The 26,961-nt window shown below is 37.3% G+C and overlaps 1 protein-coding gene across 6 annotated transcripts in view; it reads right to left on the reverse strand.

The window, feature by feature from the left end:
• Positions 1–25,054, reverse strand: part of LOC109155094 (sacsin) — a 34,154-nt gene extending 9,100 nt beyond the window's left edge. For 2 of the 6 annotated variants that reach the window (XM_019302823.1, XM_019302821.1), the window contains exons 1-7: positions 24,573–25,050; positions 21,976–22,699; positions 13,839–19,822; positions 6,343–7,841; positions 5,700–5,963; positions 649–869; positions 101–372 (exon numbers count right to left, since the gene is read on the reverse strand). In XM_019302823.1, the coding sequence (XP_019158368.1) occupies positions 101–372; positions 649–869; positions 5,700–5,963; positions 6,343–7,841; positions 13,839–19,822; positions 21,976–22,699; positions 24,573–24,916 (9,308 nt within the window). In that variant the 5' untranslated portion in view covers positions 24,917–25,050. Of the gene's footprint in view, positions 1–100; positions 373–648; positions 870–5,699; positions 5,964–6,342; positions 7,842–13,838; positions 19,823–21,685; positions 21,944–21,975; positions 22,700–24,572 lie in introns of those variants that run through there. The other 4 variants (XM_019302822.1, XM_019302820.1, XM_019302825.1 and 1 more) reach the window with 3 other exon arrangements.
• Positions 25,055–26,961: the final 1,907 nt, after the last annotated feature.

The following is a 26,961-nucleotide window of genomic DNA, read 5'->3' on the forward strand; positions in this document are numbered from 1 at the left end:
CATGTCAAGACATTTACAAGGTTTCTATATTTATATAGTGCATGACTTCCATGTGCATCAATAAGCAGATATATGTTTGATTCTGTCCTTTCCAACATACCTATCAAGTGCCATATTTCTTGTTTGTCCTGAGCCAAGACTAAGTGCAACAAGCCAACGGTTAGCTACTCTATTCAGTCCTTTCTGCACAGTCACATCTATGACTTGCAACTTGGTTGAAGCACTAGAACTGCCAAATAAACTTGCTAGTTGGAATTTTTTCCACTTCCTCTCTGAGAAAGGATTTCTCCCAATACCAAACAAGGGATCCACATCAATTGAATAATCCAAGGTTCTCTGAGGGCTGTCTTTCTCCCATGTTGACAGTGTGACCTAAAAATGTAATTTAAAGAAAAACGAACAACATTACACAGATGACATTAACAAAGAAGAATTGAAGAACTAACTATGCATAAATTAACAGAAAAAAGTTACAAATTCTTTTAAACAATATAAGGAATAAAATGCATTGACGCAGCTTTAGTTTTTATCTTTTGGCACTTTTTCCCGTTTAGCCTCAAACCTTTGATAAGTAACCTACCAGAATAAGTAATTAGCATGTGAAATATGTGCGTACTCCTACCAAGTGCATTCAAGATGTTGGCTAACCTGCAAAACTGACTTCAAAAACAATATAGAAGCTGAAGAATGCTTGATAAATTTGTCAAACACCAATGTAACCCTTTCCAAGCCAGATTCAATTCCTTCCTTCATGACTTCTGAAGAAAGTGGCATGCGTATGATAGTAGAATTTGATATTGACCATTGCATATTTTCACCAATCAGCAAAGGGCTGAATTGATCATGAAACCGTTCCACTAAATTAGTACCTGTAAGAAAGAAGAAAGGTTAATTCAATCATTCAATGGCTTCAACATAAGGGGTAGTTAAGGCTGGATAAGAAATCCCTCAATAAGGACGGATAAAGCCCAATGCAATGCGTTTGCTTGACAAGATAGTAAGGAGGATATCCCATCAGACTAGTCAGAATTTCTGAATGTTGTCCTTTACGCTATGCTAAAAAATAATGCATCCATACCTTCTATTCTAAAAAATGATGCATGCAGTATATTAAAGCAATGACTATAGTACTTGTTTTTTTTAAATACTTCTGCATCAAATAAATAATGATGCAATTTACTAATTATTTTTATAAAGAGAAAGTAATTAAACATTAAATATTAAATTACTCTCTCCAATTTTATTTGTCCAACTATCCACTTTATTTCGTCCCAAAATTATGTCACTTTTCTAAATTAAAGAACACTAACTTTTTACATTTTCCAATTTACCCTTTATACTTGTTATGGAGTGTATATATATTAGACAAAGAAGCCAAAGGAAAAAGGAAGAAATAATCTTGGTAATGTAATTTTGTTTTGGCTTGTGAAATATTTCCTGTAACAAATGATCATAAATTTATGGCTCTTAATCTATGTTTGTTTCCATAATTATTTTTGTGCGTCTAGAAATGTTTTTAGACTTAGTTTGTATTTATCGCATACTTGAGAATATTTTCAACAGGAATGAATTCAAGATTAGCCTCAAATGCGTTTAGGAAATTCTTGTCTTAAAACAATTCTTCTAGGTCATATGTTCATGTTAAACTCATCTAAGGCTAGTCAAAATAAAATAAATATTCAAAATTAATTTTTTTTTATGACTAAGCCAAATGACTAGTATAGGTTTTGGCATCATCAAAAAAGGGAGAAATTGTTAGGAATAAATTGTAATTAGATTTTGATGAGCCAAAATGTATTTTAGGATGAAAAATTTAGTCTCCTATTTATTTTATATTTTATTTTGAGTATGAGCCAATTTTAACAACTCCAGGAAAATTAATTCAAAAAGAGATGAGCAATGGTATTGAAGGTATAAAACTAAGGAAGAAGAAGAAGAAGAATATGACTACGTGATGAAGATGAAGTCACAGTTTCACTATTATGATTAAGAAGCCAAGGTTTTAAATTTCAGCTAAGGAAGTGGATGTAAAATAATGGAGCCACGGTTTTAATACAAAAAGCTAAGGTTTATCTATTAAGCCAAGGTTTCAACTTAAGCTAAGGAAATAAGGTAAAGTGTTTGAATCCTGCAAGAAGCAAAATAAAGAAGAGGTCACGCTTTGCATTAAAAGAGTTGAAGAGGTCACGCTATGATCGAACAAAGGAGGAGGTCACGCTATTGGAGGTCACGGTTTGATCTAAGAAGGAGGTTATGCTTTGAAGGAGGTCACACTCTTACTTCAAGAAAGGAGGTCACACTTTACTTCAAAGGAGGAGGTCACGCTTTAGGAGGCCACGCTATTAGGAGGCCACGCTATTAGAGGTCACGCGGAGAAGTGTTAGACAAGTACTATTGCTCGTAGGTAAACTGTGTATCTGTATTTACTGTGATGAATGTACAGAAGACAAAGGAGCTATATATACAAGCTAAGGAAAGAACTAAGCCACTTATTTCAAATTTCAAACCAAAAGGGTTGAGAGTAATTCTCTCAACCGGAACCTAACTTCTCTAACAAGAAGAAAAGGCCACGGTTTTGATCAGGAACGAAAGCCATGGTTTTTGAGAAAGAAAACCAGCCAAGGATTTAATAAGGCCAAGGTCTTAACTAATGAGCTTAGTCTCTATTCAATAACAAGCCACAATCCAAAGAACTGACAAATTCATTTTAGAAGAGGCCAGGCGTGAATCAACAAATCAAAGATGGAATTTGAAGAGATGTTCTAAGAAGAAGATGATCAGCTGATGAACGCTCCTGATGAAGAGGCCAGGAGTGAAAGTTCCTGATGAACATTGGAGATAATCTTCAAGCCACATTCTTAGCAACATATTAAGCTCTCCAACACAAATTTCAAGGAAGATAACTTGCCAAATCAGTAAAAATCTCACAAAGTCAAAAAGAATATCCTAACATCTGATCAAGCAGCAGAAGCAAAATTTCAACACATCAAGTCACTGCAAATCAGATCCAATTTCAAAATTTTTTAATTTGAAATTGTTATCTCCAACGGACAATTTCAAAATTCTCAACTATAAATAGAGATGAAGACTTGAAGAGAAGTACACAAATGATAAGATATAAGTGCCACACAAAAGAGGTATACACGAGAGCAAGTTGAAGAAAATCTTCCAAAAATATTTCTCACTCTTCATCTACAAGAGAGACTCACCACTCACAGATCAAAACCTCAGGAAGTCTCCACGTTGGAAAAGAGAAGAGAAAACATTGTTTTTTATAACAAGTGATTTCCCTAATGAGTGTAGGTAGAGGGCTAAGTAGCAAAGGAGTTTGTGAAAACCCTGGGAGTGCAAGCTTGGTGCAGAGGCACTCTAAGTTGGATTTAGTGCTAGCTTAGTGTTCAAAGCACTAAAAGGAGAAGCTGTAGAAGTGCTGAGTTGGAGAACTAGCACTTGTTAATTCACTATTGTATCTTGGTAACTGAAATAGTGAATTCTTCCTGGAGATAGGAGTAGAGTGGAGGTAGGCTAAGTTTGGCCGAACCACTTAAAAATCTCGTCTCTCTTTACCGCCTTTATTTACTGCTTGCATACACCTTCATATACTCATAATCATTCACAATCATCACACAGAACACTTTAATTATATTTATTACGCTGTGCACTCTAAGTTATATCTTACTCTTAAGCATTGAATATTTTCATACTTATCATTATTTCTGTTGAAGAAGATCATATTGTATTATCTCTTACACTACATAAGCAAACAAATAGACTGACTACAATATATATAGGCAGTAGAGGAATACTAATAGAACCTAGGGATACTAACAGACATCTAAGAAACCTACATATACATAGGAATACTAACAGCTGTCTAGGAAAACAAGAAATAATAAAAGCACAATAAATCTCAACAATTTCTTAGAGCCATTTTCAAAGTGATAGCTTTTAAATTGCTTGAAAAGTCTATTCACCCCCCCCCCCCCTCTCCCTCCCCTCTAGACTTTTCACCACCCTACCGGGACCAACAGGTTATCAGGAGGGTATATTGGGAACTTTAGCTATAACGTTTATAAAGGGCTCTCAATGCTATATTTATAATAATGCGCACATCATAATGGACCAAAACTAGGGCTACAACAACTAAAGCAGTGTTATTCAAAGACTCCCCGTAAAGCTAGAGCATATAGATCATATGCATCAAGTTTGTCACAAATATAATTATTGCAAGGACCCTTGAGCAAAGATCTTTCAATAGTTTATCAGTAGCATAACTAGTGGTCAAAAACATTGTCATACTCCCCCTTACTCAAAACTTGGGAGTTGGGAAAATGGAAGTCCCTAGAGAACAATAGTACCATATATGAATGGCTTCAGCAAAACATGGCATTATGCACACAAAGTCATGAAGGATGGATGTTTGACAAAATGGCCACAAAAAAACATGGCACTATGTGAACTCTGGATTTACGTTGGCTGTAGCTAAGAGCCTAAGACAAGCTGCCAATGGGTTCTGGTGTGTGTTGTGCATGTGGAGGAATGGGACCAGACTTTAGACATAACTTTCCTGGCTGAATCCAACAGTGCTGATGATGACACAATCGAAACACCAAAAAAGGATATTTGAGCAAAAATTACATTGGGTGGTGGAGTGTTGAGACAGCTAATGAGATTCAGAGCACCGTGGTAGGAATGGTTTCCTGTGTAGACCACTGAAAAGTGACCAATCTAAGTGTTAAGAGTCCACATCTATAAAATAAGAGAGAACATATGGGTTTATAAGGCCATGGGTTAGACTAGCTAATTGGTTGGATTCAATCTTTTAGTGTGGTTTGGCTCATGTGCATTATAGCCCAATTGAGTGACCATGGCCTCTTAAATTATAACATGGTATCAGAGCCTACTCGGTCCACTTTGGGTTCCCCCGGTTATGGGTATTGGTGGCGTCCAAGCTTAAGCCTGCTTGTTCGGTCCACTTTGGTGGCGTCTGGAGCTTTCGTTTCAGGGGAGGATCTGGTCCAATTTCAAGTGGTCAACCGGTTAGATTCAAAATGGCCCGGTTGTCCACTTGAGGAGGAGTGTCAAGAGTCCCACATCTATAAAATAAGAGGGAACATATGGGTTTATAAGGCCATGGGTTAGACTAGCTAATTAGTTGGATTCAATCTTTTAGTGTGGTTTGGCCCATGTGCATTATAGCCCAGTTGAGTGACCATGGCCCAATCTTAAATTATAACACTGAGAAAAGGTTGGTTGTGGCTCCTATAGCCAACTATAGCATATCATTGTTACTTTGGAAGAAGAAGGGGGTAGAGAATTAAAGACGAGAAAGAAATGGCTCAAATACCACATTGAGGGTTTGAAGGTAAAGAGGGCAGCAAAGAGCTACCACCCGGCGGAGATGTGGAAGCTATGTGTAGAACAAGTGGAATGAAGAGATGAAGAGAAAAATGTTGAGAGTCTAGGCTCTAAGTGTTATAATTTAGAGTAATATGTTCATCATAATTGGTCAAAACTAGGGCTACAATATTGTAACATGCACCATCAATCAATAGTTCTAATTTCTCTAACTTCTTAAATTTTAACTATTAAACCATGAGTGCACAAACAAGTGAAGTTATCAATGAAATGATAAATATATGAAAGATAATCATCTGCATGATTAGGACAAGATATTGCATGGGAAGTGAGAGACCAACCTTGAAGAGAGAACACTTTTGCCGTAGATGCACGATTTGCAGGCAAGGGAAGAGCTAAACCTCTTGGATCAAACATGTACAGGCAGCCATCAGAAACAACTAACAGAAAGTCAGTTATGGAAAAACAGCTAAGCAGTCCCAGTCCATAATTAACTGTATTGCCAAGCAGACTCCATGGAGGAAGATATTGAAGGCCAGCCACTTCATCTCTACTTAAATTGGCCCCTTCAAGGATCGCTATCAGAGCCGGCCCTTGAAAATCACCTACAAAGTAAACATTATCCACCACCTCAGATCATTGTCAGGTAACGACATAACAATGCCAGAAAATGTCAAAGAGTTGGATATATACTATTTACTTGTACAAAAAAAGCTTGTACTATAAATACACACACACACACGTGTGTGTAAGGGGGTGGGGAGAGGGTGGGCAACTGCCCCCATTGTCCCCCATCTCCCTCCGCCCCTGTTCATATAGCCATTCAATGCAATCAATCAATAACAATAAATAAAAGTGAGTATTGCTAATAATCATGGGAGTTTCTTCAACATTTAGAAGGATGCAGGAATATTCGTAATTATTATTTATTGTTTCAGTTTTATAAATGCAATACATGAGTAGGTTGAGAATAGAAGATATTACCAAGATTATGTTGCAATAGGGACTGACGTGGATGCTCTCTTTTGTCAAGAATCAAGTGCAGCCTTTTTGATTTGCAGCAATCTGCCAACTCAAGTAGATCAAACAAAAGGAAGCCACTGTTTCCATACAACTCCACAAGGTCACATATTTTAGAGTAGTCCATGCATGGAAAATCTTTCATCATTTCTTCACTACCTATAGAGACAGAACGAAGTGATTGAATGCCCAATCTATTAGCAAGGTCATGGCTGATGCAAGGATGTACAAATCGTTGTCCAACAAGGGTGTCGTTCTCCATCCATGGAGCATCATTATAAACAAGTTCTCCAATTTTCACAAGAACACCAGAAGAATCAGGGATTATTAATGGACTAGTTGAACCTTCAAAGATCGGAGTGTCTAATGAGAAATCAGCAACAGCTTCCAGGATGCAATGAACAAAATTCAATTGATCATTTGAAAGGGCGCAACCTTTCACATCATTTTGTAACCTTTGCAGAACATGTAAGTAATCAAAAATATTAAAACTATGTCTAACACCTAATTCCAATAGCAAATCTCTGAATTCTGTTAGCTCTGATGGCACAACATATAAGTACGGACTAAATTTCAAGGGTGAATCAAATGCAAGGACATCAGTGGATACAAAATCATCTCCTATCCAGACCCAATGAATGCCACCCAATGCAGATTTAAGAAATTTGAAGTCCTCAGTACCAATATATTCTTGCATCTGTGAATAAACTGAATATACATGCTTCTGCAATTCAGCATCAAGATTAGGTATTGTGTGTGAATTTGCATGGATCTCAGCATAAGAGTTGGATAAACCAATTAACTGTGCAGACAAAATCTGCACATTTAATCGATCCATCCAACCAAGATTATGTTGGAGCAAATCTGAACATTCACCATCCAAGATATGCATCATTGAAGACAACATCCACATCTGAGACTTCGGCCTAACACTAGTTGGCATTGCTATGCTCTGCCCAACTGCAAACCACGGAAGTCCACCTATAGGCGGTTCATCATATACTGGACACCAGCTGATAGATCTTAATTCAGACCAAAACTGCTCTTGAGGCATATCATCAACCCAGTGGCTGAAGAGAGAACCAAAGCTAGAGCATTCTCTCTCAAAACCATCAGTAGTGTGCTTCTCTTCATCAAGAATAGCAAGACTTCCAATCTGACATTCCATAGCATCTTTAGGCTTTCCAAAACTCTGTCCCACTTCATTGGAGGAGAGTTTCAATGCCACTATATCCAACAAGTTAAGCAGCCTCCTAGCATACACTATAGCTTCAGAGGCATTTAAATCATGTAACATTGAGACTGACCTTGCACAGTCAAGCAATCCAGTAAATCCCAATGTTTTCCTAAGTCCAAGCTTTGCAAGAATTTCTAGTATCTCAGGATCTGAAAATTTCTCATCAGGAAAGTATGCTCCTACATAGAGCAGCATTTTAAGCTCAGAAACACGAGGATCATAAAGCCTGCAGAAACAGAGTATAAAAAGAGCATCTTAAACTAAATGCCAGTACATACCAATGCTATCTAAGTGTTGAGAGGCTGCAGATACACTTGCACACATATCACTTCAACATAAACATATAAATTAATAGAGCGCACTCGAAGAAAGAAGAAAAAAATCACATCTATAACCAATATAAATGTACTTTATGCTTTTTTCTTATGACTAAAACACCATGCACTTTTTCTTTTTGTGCTTTTGATTTCATTAATGAATCATTAATTATTTGAAGACACTTTCCAAATGGAAACTCTATTAAGTGTAAGAATATCCTTCTTACAAAGTTTAGGAACATAAGTCCTAAAATAAGCGAAAACCAAGAAGCTTGTTCTTTCAGAAGTTTGTCTTATAAAAACTGTTCTCCTTCCCTCTTTAAATGTTTGTTCATCTCTCCATTCGCAAATGGGGTACAAAGAATGAAATGGTCTCAAGAAGCTTATTCTTTCAGATAGAGAAGAAATCCTTTGGAATCCAACACCAGGGGTGCTGTTAAGTAGAGGATGTCAATGTGTGGGACCAAAGGATATCAGAGGGCTATTGAGTTGGCAGGGGTGGAACTTGAATGGATAAGCTGAGCTTTGCCAGAAATCAGGGAATGGAGGGCACCTTCGGGGAGCAGGATGGGTTATGCTTTGGTGCCCCACCCCCACACACCCCACCCCCAAAAAAAAAAAAAACAAAAAAACAAAAAAAAAATCCCCTCCTAGACTCCTAGTATTTGCAATTCCATAGAATGTGGAAGGAAAAGTTGGACATGTGAAGACCAAATTACCCTTTTTACTCCCTAATCCTAATTCATTCTAATTTATTACTCCGTATTATTTATTAAAAATATTATTATACTTTATAATTTATTATAAACCATGGAATGTAATTCATTTTAATTTATAATTTTTATTATTATTATTATTATTATTATTATTATTATTATTATTATTATTATTATTATTATGCATGGGCATTTTGGTCTTTATACTACTTATTTCCTTTCAATACCCACGTAAACCAAACAATAAAATAAAAATTCCTAGTAATTCTATTCCAACCAACCAAACAATGGAATTTGAGTTCATACTTCATTCCCCCATTACTCCTCTCCCGTAGAATTGCAATTCTTTCCTTTTTTTTTGATAACTATAATCTATCCTATATATAGTATCTGCTCAACATGATTACGCCAACATCCTTGATTGGGATGGGACTCGAACCTGTGACCTTCCGTTTGCAATTCTTTAACCCCCCTACTAGTTCCTTCATTGCAACCAAATGCCCCGTAATAGAAATTATGAAACGTTCCATTATAGTGGGTAAGAAATACTTTTCAGTGAAAATAGATTTGGGAAGAGGGGAATTCATTAAGCCCCAATTTGGATGGAGTTGTCTTCCATCAATGAAGTTTAAAAAAAAAAAAAAAAAATTAAAAAAAATTAAAAAAAAAAATTAAAAAAAAAAGAGATAAAAATGGAGTTTCAATGCAAAAAAAGAGAAGCATGGAAACTAGCACCGTACTCGTTAGCGAAAAAACAGTGGTCCCAAGTGTGTTGGTCACCCGATTTAAATTTGAAGTTGGAACAAGATAGAGAACATGCATGTGACACACCAAGACAGACCACTGGTTGCTTCATCTAGCTAATTGTGGTTGGAATTACACTTCTGCTCCTTTAAGTGATGGCTTAGGTTTGGGAATTGGGGTAATGACCATCTAGACCAAGCCCAATGTTGTTCTGAAAGGTCAGCCTAAAGACCCTTAGTTAACGAAATAGCAAGCCAACATTTTCAACCTCAATTTCAATCTGAAGTTGACATGGATGTCTTCAAAAACTGAATGGAGTCTAGAGAGGGTGTAATACAAGCTAAACCTACAACTGCCAAGGAAGTTGTTGCTAGAATGCCAATGACAATGACAACCACTTTGAGGAAATTAAGGCATCATTCAAAGAAATGTGGGCAAAGCAAAGACTACCATTTGACCATTTCTCATTTGGCAACGAGCAAGCCAAGACAATTTCAGACATTTACTCTAAAGCAAAACCAACGAACATGATGTGACTTCAGAATCAGCCACTTTATACCAGTCCTCTTCAATAAATTAATCCAAAACCCAACACCAAGTTGGAACCAAATAAAATTTGGATAAAATTGAGAATTTGGGGTAATATTGATAGAGGGCAAGACTAAGCAAGAGAGACAAGGCAAAGTGATTGGCAAATGGCATATAAGGTGGATTTTTTAAAACGTGAGAAGAAAACCAACCAGGATTATTGCCTCTTATGAGGCTTCATTAAAAGGCTTGTTCTCTTTTAAGTGCATGACTCCATCCAGTGTTGCACAAATCGGCCTATGTGGCTGCCTAGGCGCAACATAGGCGCTAGGTGCCCCTATGTGGATGTGTATTCTGATGTAGATGTCCCATTTAGGCAATCGTTAGACTAGTCAACCGAGTTGACCGACTAGACCGATTAATAGAACAAGTAAGCCTTTTTTCCTTTGTGCGCTGCCGCTACCTTCACCGGAGTTCACACCCTTGCAGTTGCCCATCATAGTCGTAGGCTCGTAGCTACTCACCTCACCCATCACCTTTGTAGAGCCCCTTGCCTTGTCAAACGGTTGGATTTCCTTCGTGTTTCAAAGCCCATTGTTGTAGCTCGTTATCACTGCTTGGAAGTCATCTCTTCCACTCATCGCCAACTGAAGTTGAAGAGAGATAGTAATGCTTCATAGGTGGAAATATGAAATCTTGGAACTTGAAATTAGGGTTATTCTTTTGTTCGAAATTACAGTTAGAGATTTTTATGAGATAAGAATTTAATTTGTTGAGTTTTTTACTATATCCTTAGATTTAGTTGTTACCATAATAGGCCTATAGATGTAGGCTTTTCATTGTACGTTATTGGTTATTGATTAGACTAATCATATAAATTTTCCTACTTTTATATTAATTCTCCTTCTACTGCTATTTTATTATTCTATTCTTGCCTTTCTGGCGGGTGGTATCATTAGCCACCCGTCGGACCCTATTTAAATTTTAACATGGTATCAGAGCAATAACCTTCAATCAAGAACTTTCAAGTGTCTAATCTCAGTGTTTTCCAAGGGTCTTTGTTTTGGCATTTCGGTGTTGTTCGTGGCCATATTACTTCCCAAGGGCAATGAGTTTCCTGTGGGTTTTTTTTTTTGGCATTACCATGATTGTTTCGGTATGCCGTATTGTTTTCCCAAGGAGTTCAATTCTGAGATTGTTGGCTAGTACATTTTGTTTATTGCTGATTAAGGGTGAGTTGGCTACATATTATGTTAATCTGTAAGCTTTTCGCATCCATATGCTCTAGCTTAAGGGGGCGTGTTAGAAATTACCGTTAGAGATTTTTATGAGGTAGAATTTAGTTTGTTGCGTTTTTTACTATATTCTTAGATTTAGTTGTTATCATAGTAAGCCTATAAATACAGGTTTTCCATTGTACGTTATTGGTTATTGATCAGACTAGTCATATAAATTTTCTTACTTTTATATTAATTCTCCTTCTACTGCTATTTTATTATTCTATTCTTGCCTTTCCAGAGGGTGGTATCATTAGCTACCCGTCGGACCCTATTTAAATTTTAACATTTTTTAGCTTTGGAAAGTTTGTGCTTGGACTAAACTTTTAAAGTTTGGGCTAGACTTTAAGTTTTGGGCTAGGGTTAGGCTTTAATGCATTATTGTTTTATCAAATGTAATTAATAATTTTATATATATATATATATTGAAGAAACTAGGCGGCGACTTGGCGGCTGGCACTCATCCACCGCCCGATGAGCGCCTAGCGCCTTTTACAACCTTGACCCCATCTTAGCTTTGGTTTTTGGAGTAAATACGTTTTAATAGCTTTGGGACAAACAAAAACTTATGCTTCATTCTTAGAAAAAATAAATGAGTAAATTGGGGGAAAACGAAAATGCTTCACATGGAAAAGATTTTCCAATGTAAGTTTTTCATGTGTTTAGTTATATTTTATGATCTTCAATGAAAATAGCATGTGTTTCTATAAACTCCATAAGGAAAAAGGAATAATGGAGAGAGAACAGATTACTGCCGTCTACAGTTGCCACTGTCAGGGCTCCCAGAGAAGTGTGTTGTAAAGGGGCGGGTCTTTGATGGAGTGGGCCACCATTACTAAAAGTCACCTATAATGGTTGTTGTGATAATAGAGGGAGTTGGGGAGGGGGAAGCATAAAGGTGGGTATTTGGGAGAATAAAGAAAATTCCCAACGCATCCGTAAAACAATTTAGAAGGTTTTCAGGCATACAAGTTTTTACACTAAAAAGGGAAAAAATTATTTCCAGGAGGATATTTTATGAGCATTTACATCAAGTAACCAATATATAAACCATAAAATATTTAATGCATAAACAATATTATGCTTTATTCTATATTAAGTGAAAGGGTTGTTCATGAATATAAGTCTTCCACATCATAGTATTCGAGTGCCACTTCGTTCGTGAAAAGATACAAGGTTTAATATCCACTGGATTTGTTAAGACGGGAGAACAATTAGGGGACCTATTCACAAAGGCCCTAAAAGGAACTCGAATTAGTTTTTTAGGTAACAAGTTGGGCATGATAAACATCTATGCTCCAACATGAGGGGGTGCAAGGTTATCAAGGCGGACTTTCTAGGCGAGATGCCACCGACTGCCTAGTCGACTAGTCGACTAGGCGACCGCCTAGGCGATGAGTATTAAATAAATAAAAAGTATATATATATATTGAAAATATCTTGTCTTGGGCAGCCTTTTTGCTGGCCTATTTACTTGAAGTAGATGAATAGTTTTTCCTAGAATAGTGAAAAGTCTAGTATTTATTGTATATTGAAAATATCTTGTCTTGGGCAGCCTTTTCACAACCCTATTTACTTCAAGTTGTCTTGGTGGTGAGAAGTCTAGTATATATTGATAACATGCCAGAGTGAGGTAGTGGGTTTTGCTCGGAACGGGAGGACGACGCCGGAGCTTGAACCGCGCCGCCATCAGAGCCTCCATGCACCGCCACTGTGCCGCTGCTCCGACACCACGCGCCGGTGCGTGAGGCAGATTCCGGCGACTTCTCCGGCCGAAAATTACACCGGTCAACTCGCCTTAGTGTGTAGGTTCTGCCCATGTATGTTTTGTGGAATTTTGGGTTGTATTCTACACTTAGGTGAGGCGAGCGCATTAGGCGTTCGGTCTTGACCGACCGGACGCCTAGGCGTCGACTAGGCCACACGAGGGGGTGTGTTATGAAATATATAGGTATCATGAAACATATATATATATATATATATATATATATATATATATATTTATTTATTTATTTATATTTATATATGTGTGTGTATGTATATATTAGGTAGCCTGGAGATTTATAAGGATTTGAGTAGGTGGTCATAAGGAAAGAATTTGTCTTGTTTCCTTCTTAGAAGTCTTCTAGCATGTATATATAGGGTTGAATGTTTCTCCTTTCTAGGGATGATAATACACACGAATTCAGAAACCTTCTCTTTACTTTCGTAACAAAGAAAACATGAAAAACATGGAAACATGTGAACCACATAATTCACATGTAGATAGGGTGTATAAAGAATCCAGAACTATCTTGTAGATATTATTTATAGGCGGAAATTTGAGCAGGTTAAAATCCAAACTGCACACTTTTCAACCTGTCTAACCTGCCTAGTTTATACTGCAAATAAAAAATGGGCAGCCTAAGAAAGGACCAAATATGGACTTTATTCTATGAAACTTAACTCATTCAATATTAATTTATTCAAAATATCATTATGTTGTTTGGTTAACAATATTGGAAATTTTTTTTTATAAACAATCAAGTTTTAATATAAATTATTAACATTTTATAGTGAGTCAAAAATGGGAGACAGCCCTAACTCAATGACCATAAGAACATTAGGAGCCAGGTGTGATTAAATTGTACGCATAACGCACCTGAATGGCTCTTTCAAGGATCCATTGCAAGTTGAAACAAACGCTACCTTAGAAATTTCTGCTTTGAAAGAGTCATCCTTTTCCATCAAGAAATTGATGTCCTGTAAAATAGCTGAAAGAAATCCTTCCTTCAAAACGAACTCCACCATGCGATTGAGTACGTAATCTTTGTAGAATACAACCTTTGTGGGCTCACTGATCTCAAAGTACTTGTTGAGGATAATTCTATCTTTTTCGGATTCCATCCTTAAAAAATCATCATTCAAGAAATCCTCAAATACATCAGTAGGGGCAAGCCATTTGGTTGACCTGCTTAGAGATACAAACTTTCTGCTCTTGAATGACTCAAACATTGGGATGTGTTTGATGGTGTTCATATGAGTACTATTGATTGAGCCTTCAGAGAACCACTTGGACTGGAGAATATAGCTTCTAAGTTCATGCAGCTCCCCTTCCAATGCATCACTAAAGAGCCCCTCTACATTGTCTGGCTTCCCAGCTATTGCAAGTAATGCTTTTAAGATACCAGCAGCAGTAGGAGGCTGGACATACAGTTCCAACTGTGGATGCTCTATTGGCAGGTTACGCATCAATACAAAGCATCCAACACGCAACAACAGTGAGGACATGTTCTCACTCCAACCTCCGACCATGATCACATTAGAATTTTCAACAAGCCGCAAGAGATAACTATTTTCAATAGGCAAAATAGGCCAATTACAAAACAAAGAGAGATCATCACAATGACACTTGAGATAGTTCCACAATAGTTTCATCCATTCCATGCTTGGATGTCCCCCAGAACTAGGTACCCATATTACTTGTTTAGCTTGCTGCCACTCTACTGGCAGTAATCTTACAAGGAGTTTCGCAAGCAAAGGGCATGTCAAGAAAGTAACATTGAAATTCTCACTTTGAGCTATTTCACATAACTTCCCGTGAAGAAATTCAGAAATGCTTGAATCTGTAAGTTGGTTAGGAAGAGAATCCTTGAGGAGATCATATCCATCTCCATGTGCAATATAAATTCGTTCACTGGCCCCTCTCTTCTCGAATTTTGTGAACAAACCATTGGATAGAGGTAAAAGAGGTAAACCATAAAAACTTTCAGATTGAAATGGACTTTGCAAATCAAGCAAGCAATATTCCAAGGTCAAAATCATTGCATTTCTATCTCGAAATTCACGTTGCTTCCTAATTAGAAGAGTCCGTAGCAACTGAGGTGTAAGGAAATTAAGTGATGGGCAAATTTCCATAAAGTTATCCACAATAGCCTTAGGAATAGATGCAATAGGTAAACCAGCATCTGACAATGCTTCAACAAGTTCCAATGCCTTAGAAAAGGAGAAATCAGGAAATATTGCTTGCTTCGTTGATATCCAGTGCCCCCCTCTTGCTCTTGTATGCAATACGCGGAGATTAGCATCTGTGATATAATTATAGAATTTCCGCACCATTGATGTCCATGGTTCAAATCCCACCACCATTGGCCAAAAGGTGAAAAACAAATCACATGGACCAATTTCTGATGCAACTTTTTCAATCAAATGGCCATATGCTGGAGCAGCAACATCTTCAAGTAGATATGTATTCCAGTCTGAGCGCTTTTTCCCACCCCCTGCCATGTCATTGCCAAACCATATATCCCTTCTGTTTGATGATAACTCAAAGTAAGCATTAACATGCACAGGGAGGCCAGTACATATTGGGAGTGGCAGAAAACAGAAGGCACGGCCCTCAAAAGTCTTTATTGCTTCAGCAGAAGCTAGGGAGCCAACAAGCATGTCAGGAGTAATGACAACAGTTTCCTCAAAAGAGTTATCACTCCCAAGCATTTCTTTTACAATATTTACAGACTGCAAACAAGTAGCAACACAAGCCCAGGGAACAAATTTATTCATCTCACCAAACCTTTCCTGGTGACTCCTACTGCGTATATTACCCAAGCACTCACTAGCCAACCACAAATACGACCGACCACCAGAAGAACCCTTTTCTGACAGCAAAATCTTCTGGCACTTCCATTGAAACTTTGTGTCTATAGATTTGCATAATTGGTTAAGGAACTGAACTTTATCCATGCCAGGCTGATTCCTAGACATCAGGCCAAACACTTTATCAAACGAATCACTTTCTCCTTCAGGCTCACTAACATATTGCTTTTGAACTGAATGTATCAATTGCATTTCACTATTAGCCCCTTCTTTCACAAAAATGGAGATATTTTTCACATTTCGTAAGAAAAGCAAAGTCTCAGAAACAACTTCAGAAAAGGAAGAGAAAAGTGTTAGGACATCATCTGGTTCATACACTTCCTTCTTGATTTGGCTTCTCAAAGCAACAGTAGCACTCCGAAGAGGGAAACGGAAAAGGGTACCACGGAATGGATTTTGGAGGTCACAGCCAAAATGAAGAAATGGAGAGAATTGGTCAGGGAATTGTTCTAATATCCTTCTTCCCACAAATTTGATTCGCAAACCAGGGTGGGAAGGAGAGATTCCAGGTAAACTACAGGCATGAGGATCAAACATGACAACATTTTCCCCAGAAACAAAAGTAGGAATATCTGTGAAGTGATAAACAGAATTAAATCCCAATCCAAATCTTCCAATAGCAAATGGTTTCTCCAGTTTACTTTCTTGACCAATACGAGAGATTGCATACAAATCTTGGGGACTGAAAACTGAGTTGTTGAAGCAGTACAAAGCAGGGCCCTGCCAATCTGCCATCTCAGGAGAAAGAACAGATGAAGTCCCATACTGACTTTTATCCAATAAAAATGCCACCTTGGAGGCATTCGCATCCTCAGCATTTTGCACTAGTTCAAAGAGAACCCCAGGGCCATCGGCATACATTTCAAGGATATGTCTCAGCCTAGTTGTCAATGATTCATGCTGACCAAATGCTTCAGCAGCACCAGACAAACTTAAATTCATAGAGTCTGCACTCTCTGCAAGAAGCATCCTCCGAAAAGATCGAACTCCAAGTTTCTCGGCTACATCATTAGAAATGTTTCCATGCACAAATCTTTGAATAGTTTGTTTTGCATGTAAGGCCATGGCAGATCCATTAGAAGAGTCAGGATCATCTGAATCAAGCAACCAGGGAGCATCATTATAGACCAGATCTGTAGCATTAAATAATCGACATGACACATCTGGGAGATAGATTTTAATTTGATCTTCATAAAACTGTACATCAGACAGATGTTGTGCAATCAATATGGCAGCCCTAATTTCCTCAGTGTCTAAGGGAAGGGAGCCTTTTCTACTAGCCATTCGACATAATATATTAGCATAATCGCTAGGCCTCAACGACTCCTGGACCCCAAGCTCAAAAAATAAGTCTTTGAAAACTGCTAGATCAATGGGTATAACACGCATGTAAGGAGCCAAATGAAGTGGACCATTAAGGACAACCTCATCTGGAGTTGCAAATCCATCACCGACCCAGATCCATCGGCAACCCTCTAAAATAGCCTTTACAATGTCCATCTCATCTGAACCAATCATGGCTGTTAGTATAGAGTATACCCTTGGCATTGCTAAAGCTAATTCCTGACGAAGCTCTGGATCAGAAACAATCTCATTGTTTTTTCCAAGTTCAAGCAGTTGGGCAGCAATTACACTTCCTCCAGGTGGAGAGGACCAACCAAGCTGATTAGACAAAATTGAAGAGGAGCATTCTCCATCCAGTATTCGCATGCTGGCAGAAACAAGCCACAAGTCTGCATATGGTCTTACAATCTTAGGAGGAGCAACCATGGATGATACAGCAGGCCAAGGCAAAGACTGGTAGGGAGAATGAATAAGAACAGGACACCAAGAAATAAGGCGAAGATCATTCCAGAACTTTTCTAAGTCAGATCTTATATGGCGAGGTTTAAGCACATTAGCAGCTCTGGCAAACATTCTGTTCATTGTTCGTTGATCATCCTTGGGATGATCTGGTAGCAACTTCATTGCATTCACTTCAAGATATGAAAGAAGTACTTTGCCTCTTGATTGAGCCATTTCTTGATTCTTTTGCATTAACAGCTCCACTTGTTGAGCACTCTGTATGATGGTCTCAGTAGATACAGTAGTCCTAAGACCCAAACCTTTTAACATATCTAAAACATCATCGTCATTGAAAGCACCAGAAGGAAAGCAATCAGAATCTTCAAGTAGAGAAAACAGTTCTTCATTTCTTGGATCATATAGCACTGCTGGACTCTTCAGAGAGCCACTAGATGTGGGAATAAAGTTCAAATTTTTCAGCATTTCTCTAAAAGATGCATCTTCAGAACATAGCTGCGGTAAATCTTTCAGAACTGACAGCATGATGCTGTCACGAACAGTAGGATCTAACCCACTAATCCTGGTTAATACACGTCTCTTATAAAATTCCGGTTTCCCCATTCGTTTAATTCCAAAGTATCTATTTAGCACCTCTTCTTCAGTACTAGACAAACTGCTAATGAATTCACCAGAAAGGAGGCACTCAGGACAATCCAGGGGACGCAAGTATTTTTGAGGATTTACTAAATCAGAGAACTGAATACTTTCAGATGATTCCCCACCGTAAACTCTGTAAATAGGTAGCCTCTTGCAATTCCATATGTCAGAATCATCCATACACTTCCCAATGTACCACTTTGGATCCAAAAGAAACCTACGCAGTTCATCTCTTTCTCCCACTTCCAGGTTCTGAAGAAATGTCAGTCTGCTGTCATCACTTGAAGAGGCAACATCAAAGATAGACTTCAAAACACCAACACAATCAGCTTCATAGACATAATGGAACAAGTCAGGGTGCTCAACACCATATTCGGTATTTAGCATATTGCATCCAATATCAAATAGAATCTGCCGCATTTGTTCAGACAATTTGTCTGGATTCAACAATTTTGAATGTTTTGATGGCTTAAACAAATAGCAAGAGAGTGATGGTAATATAGGCCAATCACCAAAAGAAGATAATTTTTCACATTCAACCCTGATATAGCGCCAGAAAAGCACAAACCATGAAGAAGTTGGATGTTTAGCTGTACGAGAGTCTGGCTCCCAAAGAACTTTAGGTTTGTATCTCCATTCAGCAGGAAAAAGTTCTTGTAATAATTTAAGGAATTCATCAACATTAAAAACAAAGATGTTTGCCCCTGATGCATTTGCAACAGCCAACAGTCTGTTTAATATGTGGCCAGGAATTTTATAGTCAATAATGTTATCGGCAACATTTTGTAGAAGCATATGCTCCAATTCATTGCAAATAAAATAAGAGACCCCATCATTAGGTTCAGAAAATGACCCGAAGTCACCATTTGCTAAAGGAAGCAAAGGCAAGCCAGACACATGCTTGCCAACATCTGCATCAACCAGATCCTCAATGCAATATTCCAGTAGCATGAGCCTGTACGATCTGTCAATCAAGTTGATACATTTGCAACCCTTAAGATACTGGCGTACAGAATCTGGAGTAACTACCAGCCACTGGACACCACAGCCATGGGTCACTAGCATATTAAATAAACCATTCGGCAAATGAACAACAGGCATGCCTAGCTCTACAAGAGCGTTCTCAAGCTCTTTACTTGAGAAGTCCTCATTATAAAGAAAAGCTTCTCTCCCCGATACCCATTTCCCTCCTTCAACAGCAGAGAAGAAGACAGGTAAGTCGCTGATGCTTTTGTAAATATGCTCAACTAAAATACTCCATGGCTCATTGAATGACCCATTGGGCCACAAAGAATAATAAACCTTAGTTGGACCAAGTATCTCTTGAATGCTTAGGAGTAATTGACCAAAACAAGGAGCAACAACATCTTCCAAGAGAAGTCTGTTCCAGAGAGAACGAATTCTTCCAGATCTATCCATATCAGCTCCATACCAAATGCCACGTCGATTTGATGAAACTTCAAAGAATCCATTTATTTGTACCCGCAATCCAGTTTTGACAGGTAAAGGGAGGAAACAGAAAGCCCGACCTTGCAGGAGAATATCATCCTGTTAGAACAAGATCAGAGAATTACTAACAGGTCACAAAAGCAGGACATAAAACTAACAGCAGAACTAACACATCATTCTTTACAGTGAGTCCATGGAAAGACTAGCAACCAAGGAAAACAACAATAAACCTAAAATCACAGAGTGTATAGAAAATTATGCAAAGAAAAAACCAACACTCATGGCAAGTCTCGTTTTTATATAAAACCAAGTATAAAACATGTAAAAACTGAATAAATATTTCACCAATTCCACTTCCATGCTCCTATGAAAGCTTAATGGGGAAATTTTCTCTCCTAATAATCTAATATCACTACCATATTTAAACAAACCAGAAATCAACCACTACCGAAAAAGTGTATGAACCATATCAATTGCATTAGAAGAAAGAGTATGAACTATAGACTTTCATACATGATAAATCAGAGATGTGACTTCTTTATTATAGTCAATATAGCTCAACTTTCTTGCCCTATAAGTTAGTCACGTGAGTTGATTCATTTGAAAGATACTCTTTCCACTCCACACTGAGCAGACTACTCCACTAAACTGCAAGTTTATCCAAATTAATCAAATTTCAGTTAATAATTTGACCCAAAAAAATATTTTTTTTTTAATTATATTTGGATAATTCCCCTGTTCTCTTAAATCAACCAAAAAACTAGTATTTACAGAAAAGTCTTCAGTATTAAGCATAAATTGCAGCTGCATTTCTTATAATCTAATGTAATTAACTACACGTCTCCTTCAAAAAAAAAAAAAAGTTACTACACGTCTACACCAGCTCTTCTAGTCTGGCATAGTTAAACAAACAACCATGTATTGTGTATTTGAGTTTACTTTTTATGTCTTCATAAGTGAACGAATAAAATAAAATTAGTGTTTCTAAGCCAGATATCTTTGTCAACTACTCCTTTTAGAAGACTGAATTAGTAGCAATTGCATCTATTACCAACTCTTTTTCTCATCATCCCTTGCCTTTTGTCAAAGGTTCTTTAATAGATCCTTCATTTTCATTTTTTTCAATGCGCAATAACTTCTTCATTTGATAAAACAAATTTAATTGCTCCTTGAGGGGAAATATCATTTATTCTTTTGAATTTGATTTTATATCTGAATGCAACTTCATTGATATTCTACGACAGCATACTTTTCAAATAAGCCTACGGATTATAACATGAAGTAGGGCTTATTGGCTATTGGCATTATTTTAAGACTGAGCATAACTACTTGTGATGAAGTCATTACTGGAACTTAGAGGTCTGTGCAATAGGAATTCTAGGTGTAATTCACAAACCTAACAGATTATACACTTTCTATATGTAATTTAGGCAAGTTAGACAGTTTGTAACTGTAATTTGCCATGACATCAAATACATAGCTACCTAAATCAGGTCAAAGAGAGCAGTGAGCAACAAGCAGATTATGAAATATTATTATCAATACAATACAGAACAAAATTGCAAATAGACATGATAAAAGGAATAAGGTTTGGTGTAGTTCCTGCACAGTTTTGGAGATACCATTTATTCCCTATTTACTTCTTGTTGGGGATAATAGGCCCAGATAGACCAAGCCAGGCATCATGGTCCAATCCAAGTATCATGGCTCAATCCTAAGGACACACCCCAACCCAACTACTTTGATCCAATTCAAATGCCCTTAGCCCAAGTAATGCCACAAGAGGACGCACCCATTGGTAGATTTACAGGAATCCTGAGAGAAGTCCAACCAAGGCCTATAACAAACACTAGGAGATAGTGGAAGGGTGACGTGGGGCGGTGGGGGCATGCCCTAACTACCTGCTAATACCCCACCATAGTTAAACAGTCAGGGGCACTCACTAGTCATTTACTGATTTACCTCACAAGTTGTACTCCTGAAAGCTAGCATATTCCCCACATTGTAATCCATTAACTGCAACCAAGGGCCACGCACCCATGTCTACATACAATTTCACCCATTATTCTCTCTCTTTGAATTAATTTATACCACCACTTGTCTTCCAAACTTTAGGGTTCAAATATTTTAGTTTTCCCCCTTTCAAAAAAAAAAAAAAAAGAAGAGTGAGGATTGAGGAGTGCATGAGTGGGAGGTGGGGGTATGGGATATTCAGATATGCAAGAATTTAATAAAGAAATGTTGCACATTACATTGGATGAATTATCTGATACACATGCTGCAACCGATGCCCAAGGCAGAAGATGGATATCAAAGTCTTTTGATGCAGTAGCAGCAAAGGATCCAATTCTGCTTGTTGGTGATGCCATTTTTTGCACTATATAGAAAGTGTCAATTCTCTGCTGAGACAATTTTCCAGTAAATGCCTCGCTTACAAAATTTAGCTTAAACCTATCAGGAGCTTCTCTAAAATCAGTTGCTTTTGATAACCTCAAAACTGTCTGGCGATGCCAAACCATATCACCCTCATCTGAGTTCACTGAGCAGGAGTAAGTCTTTCTAGGTTCAGGCATGTCAGTATCCCACTCATACATTTCTATAGAAAGTAGACTTTTAAGAAACAGCAGAGAGAACACTCCTTCCTCATAAAGCTGAACAAACATGGAAGAGATGTCATCTTCCAAGTACGATTGAGTTGAGAGTTTACTAACAGCAGCTTGATTTGCATTCCTCAAAGGGAAACGAAATAAAGTTCCAGGGAAAGGACTTTTCATGTCACAACCAAAAACACAATATGGATTTAACTGATCTTTATACAATGAGATGACTGAAGAAGTAACAAAATCGATACGCTTTCCAGGATTTGCAGTAGATACATTTGGAAGGTAAGCACCCTGAGGGTCAAATAGTACAACATATTTGCCACTGACAAAGGATGGCAAATCTGTTAGATGGTAGACTGAGTTGAAACCAACCCTGAAAGGCAACAGCATCAAAGAGCACATGAGATTAATAGATGCACAGAGAATGATAAAAACAAAACAAAAATAATAATAATAATAATAATAATAATAATAATAATAATAATAATGTTTTGATTAAACAAAAGCGCAGTTAGAGCCAGGACAGGGTCCTTAAATGAATCAAAGGGATAAAATTAAACAGTTGCCATTCACATAAACTGCAGCATTTTAAATAAAATAGAAATGATGTCCATATTCCTTTTCTCCTAACCCCCATTATCCCTCTCTAGGATAACAAATATCATTGCTTCAGTATTGTAACTTAAGGTTATGGGGCACATTGGCACCAAGATTCACCATGTAAAATAACATTGACAAACATATATCCAAGGATAGGCACTTTCTACCTAATGTCAACTATAATACAAGCAATGAAGCATCTAAAAATGCTCAGAATAGGATAACATGGCATTTTCACACATGGAAGGCCTAACTCAGAGATCAGCATACATATACTAACTGGCTCCAAAAAGGTAAGGAATACTGTAAACAAGCTGGGAGAGAATCAAAGAAATCCCAAATATACTTTTTTGTTGAAAATGCAGCATGGATTAGACACCACTATTCTTAAAGAAATGCAAAAGAAAGAAGAGGGCATGCTTTCCTTAATATTTAGAAATGTGAATTTGAAATTTTCATAATAAAGCCTCTCTTACAAGTTACAAGTCAAGGATAAAGGAAGGAAGCTTCTGAACAGACCTACAGCTAAAGACAACCCTATCCCACAAAAATCTGGGGATGACATAAATTAATCTTATGAACCCTTAAACAAGCTGATGCTAGGATAGAAAGATAAGAGATGGGTAGTTGAGGTGAGAGAGAGAGAGAGAGAGAGAGAGAGAGAGAGAGAGAGAGAGAAGTACAATAGATATTCTTCACCTAGTCAAAATCCTAAAACTGTAATAAATCACGCATTCCATGTTTGATGGACAGACAAAAATGTTTCACTGCCCCCAAAACAACAAAAATCCTAAACCAAACTCTTTTACCATGCAGTTTGCTCTCGCACGCATATTCCACTTAGGACAATTACATGATTTAAAGAAAATTCTATGGTGCAAATGGCACTTGTAATTTTGCACCAGGTACAAGTGTACAACCATGTAAGCATTTAGGGTTGTACGGGGTATTGTGGGAACAAGAGTTGGGTACTATGGGAACAAGAGTTGGATACTATGGGAACAAGAGTTGACAATACCCCATACAACCTCAAAAGTATACATGATTGTACTGTGGCACCATAGCACCAGTCCTAATCGACAAGGTAGACTTTCCCTATAATTTAATAGCATTAAAGCAACCCAAGAAGTGACGTTAGAGAACACTTTTGGCTCAACACATCAAAAACATGAGCCAGCCATCTTTTCATAGCTCAACAGAAAAAACTGATTGTCAATGATCTTTCTAGTTTTTTAAGAATATAAGTAAGCAACATATTAGTTGGCAGAATAACATAAATTAGTTGGATTTTGCTGCTCTGTTCGTGTTCATTTATACTAACTAAGAAACATCAATCAATATTCAAGGATCAGCTACTTTATAATGCAGATTAAACCACTTTATGTATGCCTCATTAATTAATTGTAATAAGTACAATCAACAAGTTCTTGGTTTAGTCATTCGTAGTTCCTGAAGCCAAAATGCGGAATTGAACCAATGGAGCAAAAACACATGAAGTAAACAATACGTATGTATACTTATATTTGTACATATGTTAATGCATACATTTACATATGTATGGGTGTGAATGCATACATAAATATTGCATTTTCAACCTTGCGTATAAACTAAATTGAAACGATAGTGGTGGTAATTAAGAAAATTACCCGAAGCGGCCGGTTTTCCAAGCCTGGCCGTGCTTTGTACTACCGCCGATCCTCGAGATACTAAGAAAATCCTCCTCCGTGAAAACGGCGTTGTTATAAGCCAGCAGCGCAGGGCCCTGCCATTGAGCCAGCCGATCAGAGAGCAGAGACTCGGTGCCATGAGAGCGGCGATCGAGGCACAGACAAATTTTGGTAGCGCCGGCGTCGTCGGCGTTCTGTATAAGCTCTTTCAATACAGTGGTGCCTTCCGGATAATTCAGTAACACCTCCCGGATCCTCCGTGTCAGATCGACTTTCTGACCGAAGTCTTCCATAATGGCCGACTCCGACGGCGTGATGTCCATCTCCGACGAATTACTCTGTGTCGGTTGGTCGTACCGGAAAACTAGTGTTTCGAGTCATTAGCAAAGAAGTCTGCCAATTATGGACTAGCCATCTTCATTGATAAGAATTCTCGAAAAAACCTGGACCATAGTCAAAACTCAAAAATGAGGGTATGCAAGTGTATCCCATTTTTAAGAGTAGGTCACGCATTTACATAATCAACCTCAAAAGAATAAAGGTCAAATAGGCCGCTAAACTGCATACCAAAATACAATTATGTCATTAAATTTAAAAATAATGTAATTAAGTCTCTGAACAACACAAAATTATGTAATTAAGTCCAAAATAACTTGTTTACCAGAAATGACAACACAAAATTATGTAATTAAGTCCAAAATAACTTGTTTACCTGAAATGGCAGTTACTAATTTTAAAAATACTTTTTAAATATAATTTTAAAAAAAAAAAAAAAAAACTGGAACTGATGGAGGCGAAGGTCTCCGACAGTTTCGTCTCCAGCTATGGAGACGAAGGTTCCTCTCCCTGGCCATGGAGACGAAGCCTTCGTCTCCACGGCTGGAGACCATCTCTTCGTCTCCGGCTATGGAGACGAATAGACCTTCATCTCTATGGCCAGGGAGACGAACGTCTTCGTCTCCATGGCTGGAGACGAAGACTGTCGGAGACGATTCGTCTCCGGCAGTTCTAGTTTTTTTTTAATTAATTATTTTATTTAAAAAATTATGTTTAAAATTGGTAACCGCCACGTTAGCACAATTCGATGGCCTATTTGACCTTTATTCCAACTTAAAATTACTTCACTATTCTCATAAGGGACGATTCCCCTTAGGCCAGTTCTCATGGCCTCCCGGAGCGAATAGGGACTAGTCGTGTAGATTTGTACCGTCGAATAGAGAAAAGATCCGGACCACTTCGTGATTTACACTAAAAATCACTTCAGTATTTTCTCTATATTCCTGCAATATTCTTTTACTTTCAAAAATGATCTCACCTTTGCATCACAATTATAAATTCATATATTTTTCATTAAATAAATACATATAATAATAATAATAATAATAATAATAATAATAATAATAATAATAATAATAAAATATTAAAAAGTAACTTTTGCTGCCATATTAAAAAATAATTTTTTGTCACCTCACATAGCAAGTGATAAACTTGCTCGGTTGAGGTTAGTTTTAGCCTGCCTTAAAAAAGTAATACTTGAAAGGAGAAAAATGTAGAGATCTCAAATCGAAGTTGGGCTGTTTTGTTTGATTTTTGTAAAAAAATGACGAAACAAATTGTCGCCCATTGCAAATGTTGTCTTCCGTCGCACAAATTCGTCGTAAGAAAACGACGGAAAAAAATTCCGTAGTAATTCCATCTCTAGATATTCCGTCGCAAAATTTATTTTCCGTCACAAAATTTCATCGTAAAATAATAACGTAACTAATCATTGTCGTGATTCCATCGCATTTTGGATGACAAAAATCTTTTCGTCGCCATAATTACAATGAATATTCCATCGCTAAAATTATATTTCATCGCAATTATGCTAAATTATAATTTTAATATTTTTGTAATTATTATTATTTTGTAAAATTCTAATATTTGTATTTAAAATGTTAATGTGCAAACTAAAATGTAATATAATTTGTTGTACTTAATACCAAAGTGATGTATAAACAACAATATAGTAATTCATAAAAGAAAAATCAAATCAAGGTGAATTCGATCGTGATGAGGGTGATGATGAAATACCAGCTTTCTCACTCTCAAGAGCATTTATTTTTTGCTGCATAAGAACCATAGAAGCCTTTAAGTTTTCAATCTCATCTAGGACCTTTGCAGAATTAGCATTCCCTGATGGCTGCGAGGTTGATTCTATATTGTTCGATGTGTTAGCATTTATTGGACTACGAATGAATGTACCATATGAGCCAAGTCCATAAACTCTTCTTTTTTTTATCATGTCCGCCAACTGCATCATAGTACAATTAACTCTCTTCTGCTTATTCTCCATTCTGTGTTAATACCTCCCATTGCAATGCAATTT

This window comes from Ipomoea nil, unplaced genomic scaffold (genome assembly GCF_001879475.1).
Source record: "Ipomoea nil cultivar Tokyo-kokei standard unplaced genomic scaffold, Asagao_1.1 scaffold2690, whole genome shotgun sequence".
Lineage (NCBI taxonomy): Eukaryota > Viridiplantae > Streptophyta > Magnoliopsida > Solanales > Convolvulaceae > Ipomoea > Ipomoea nil.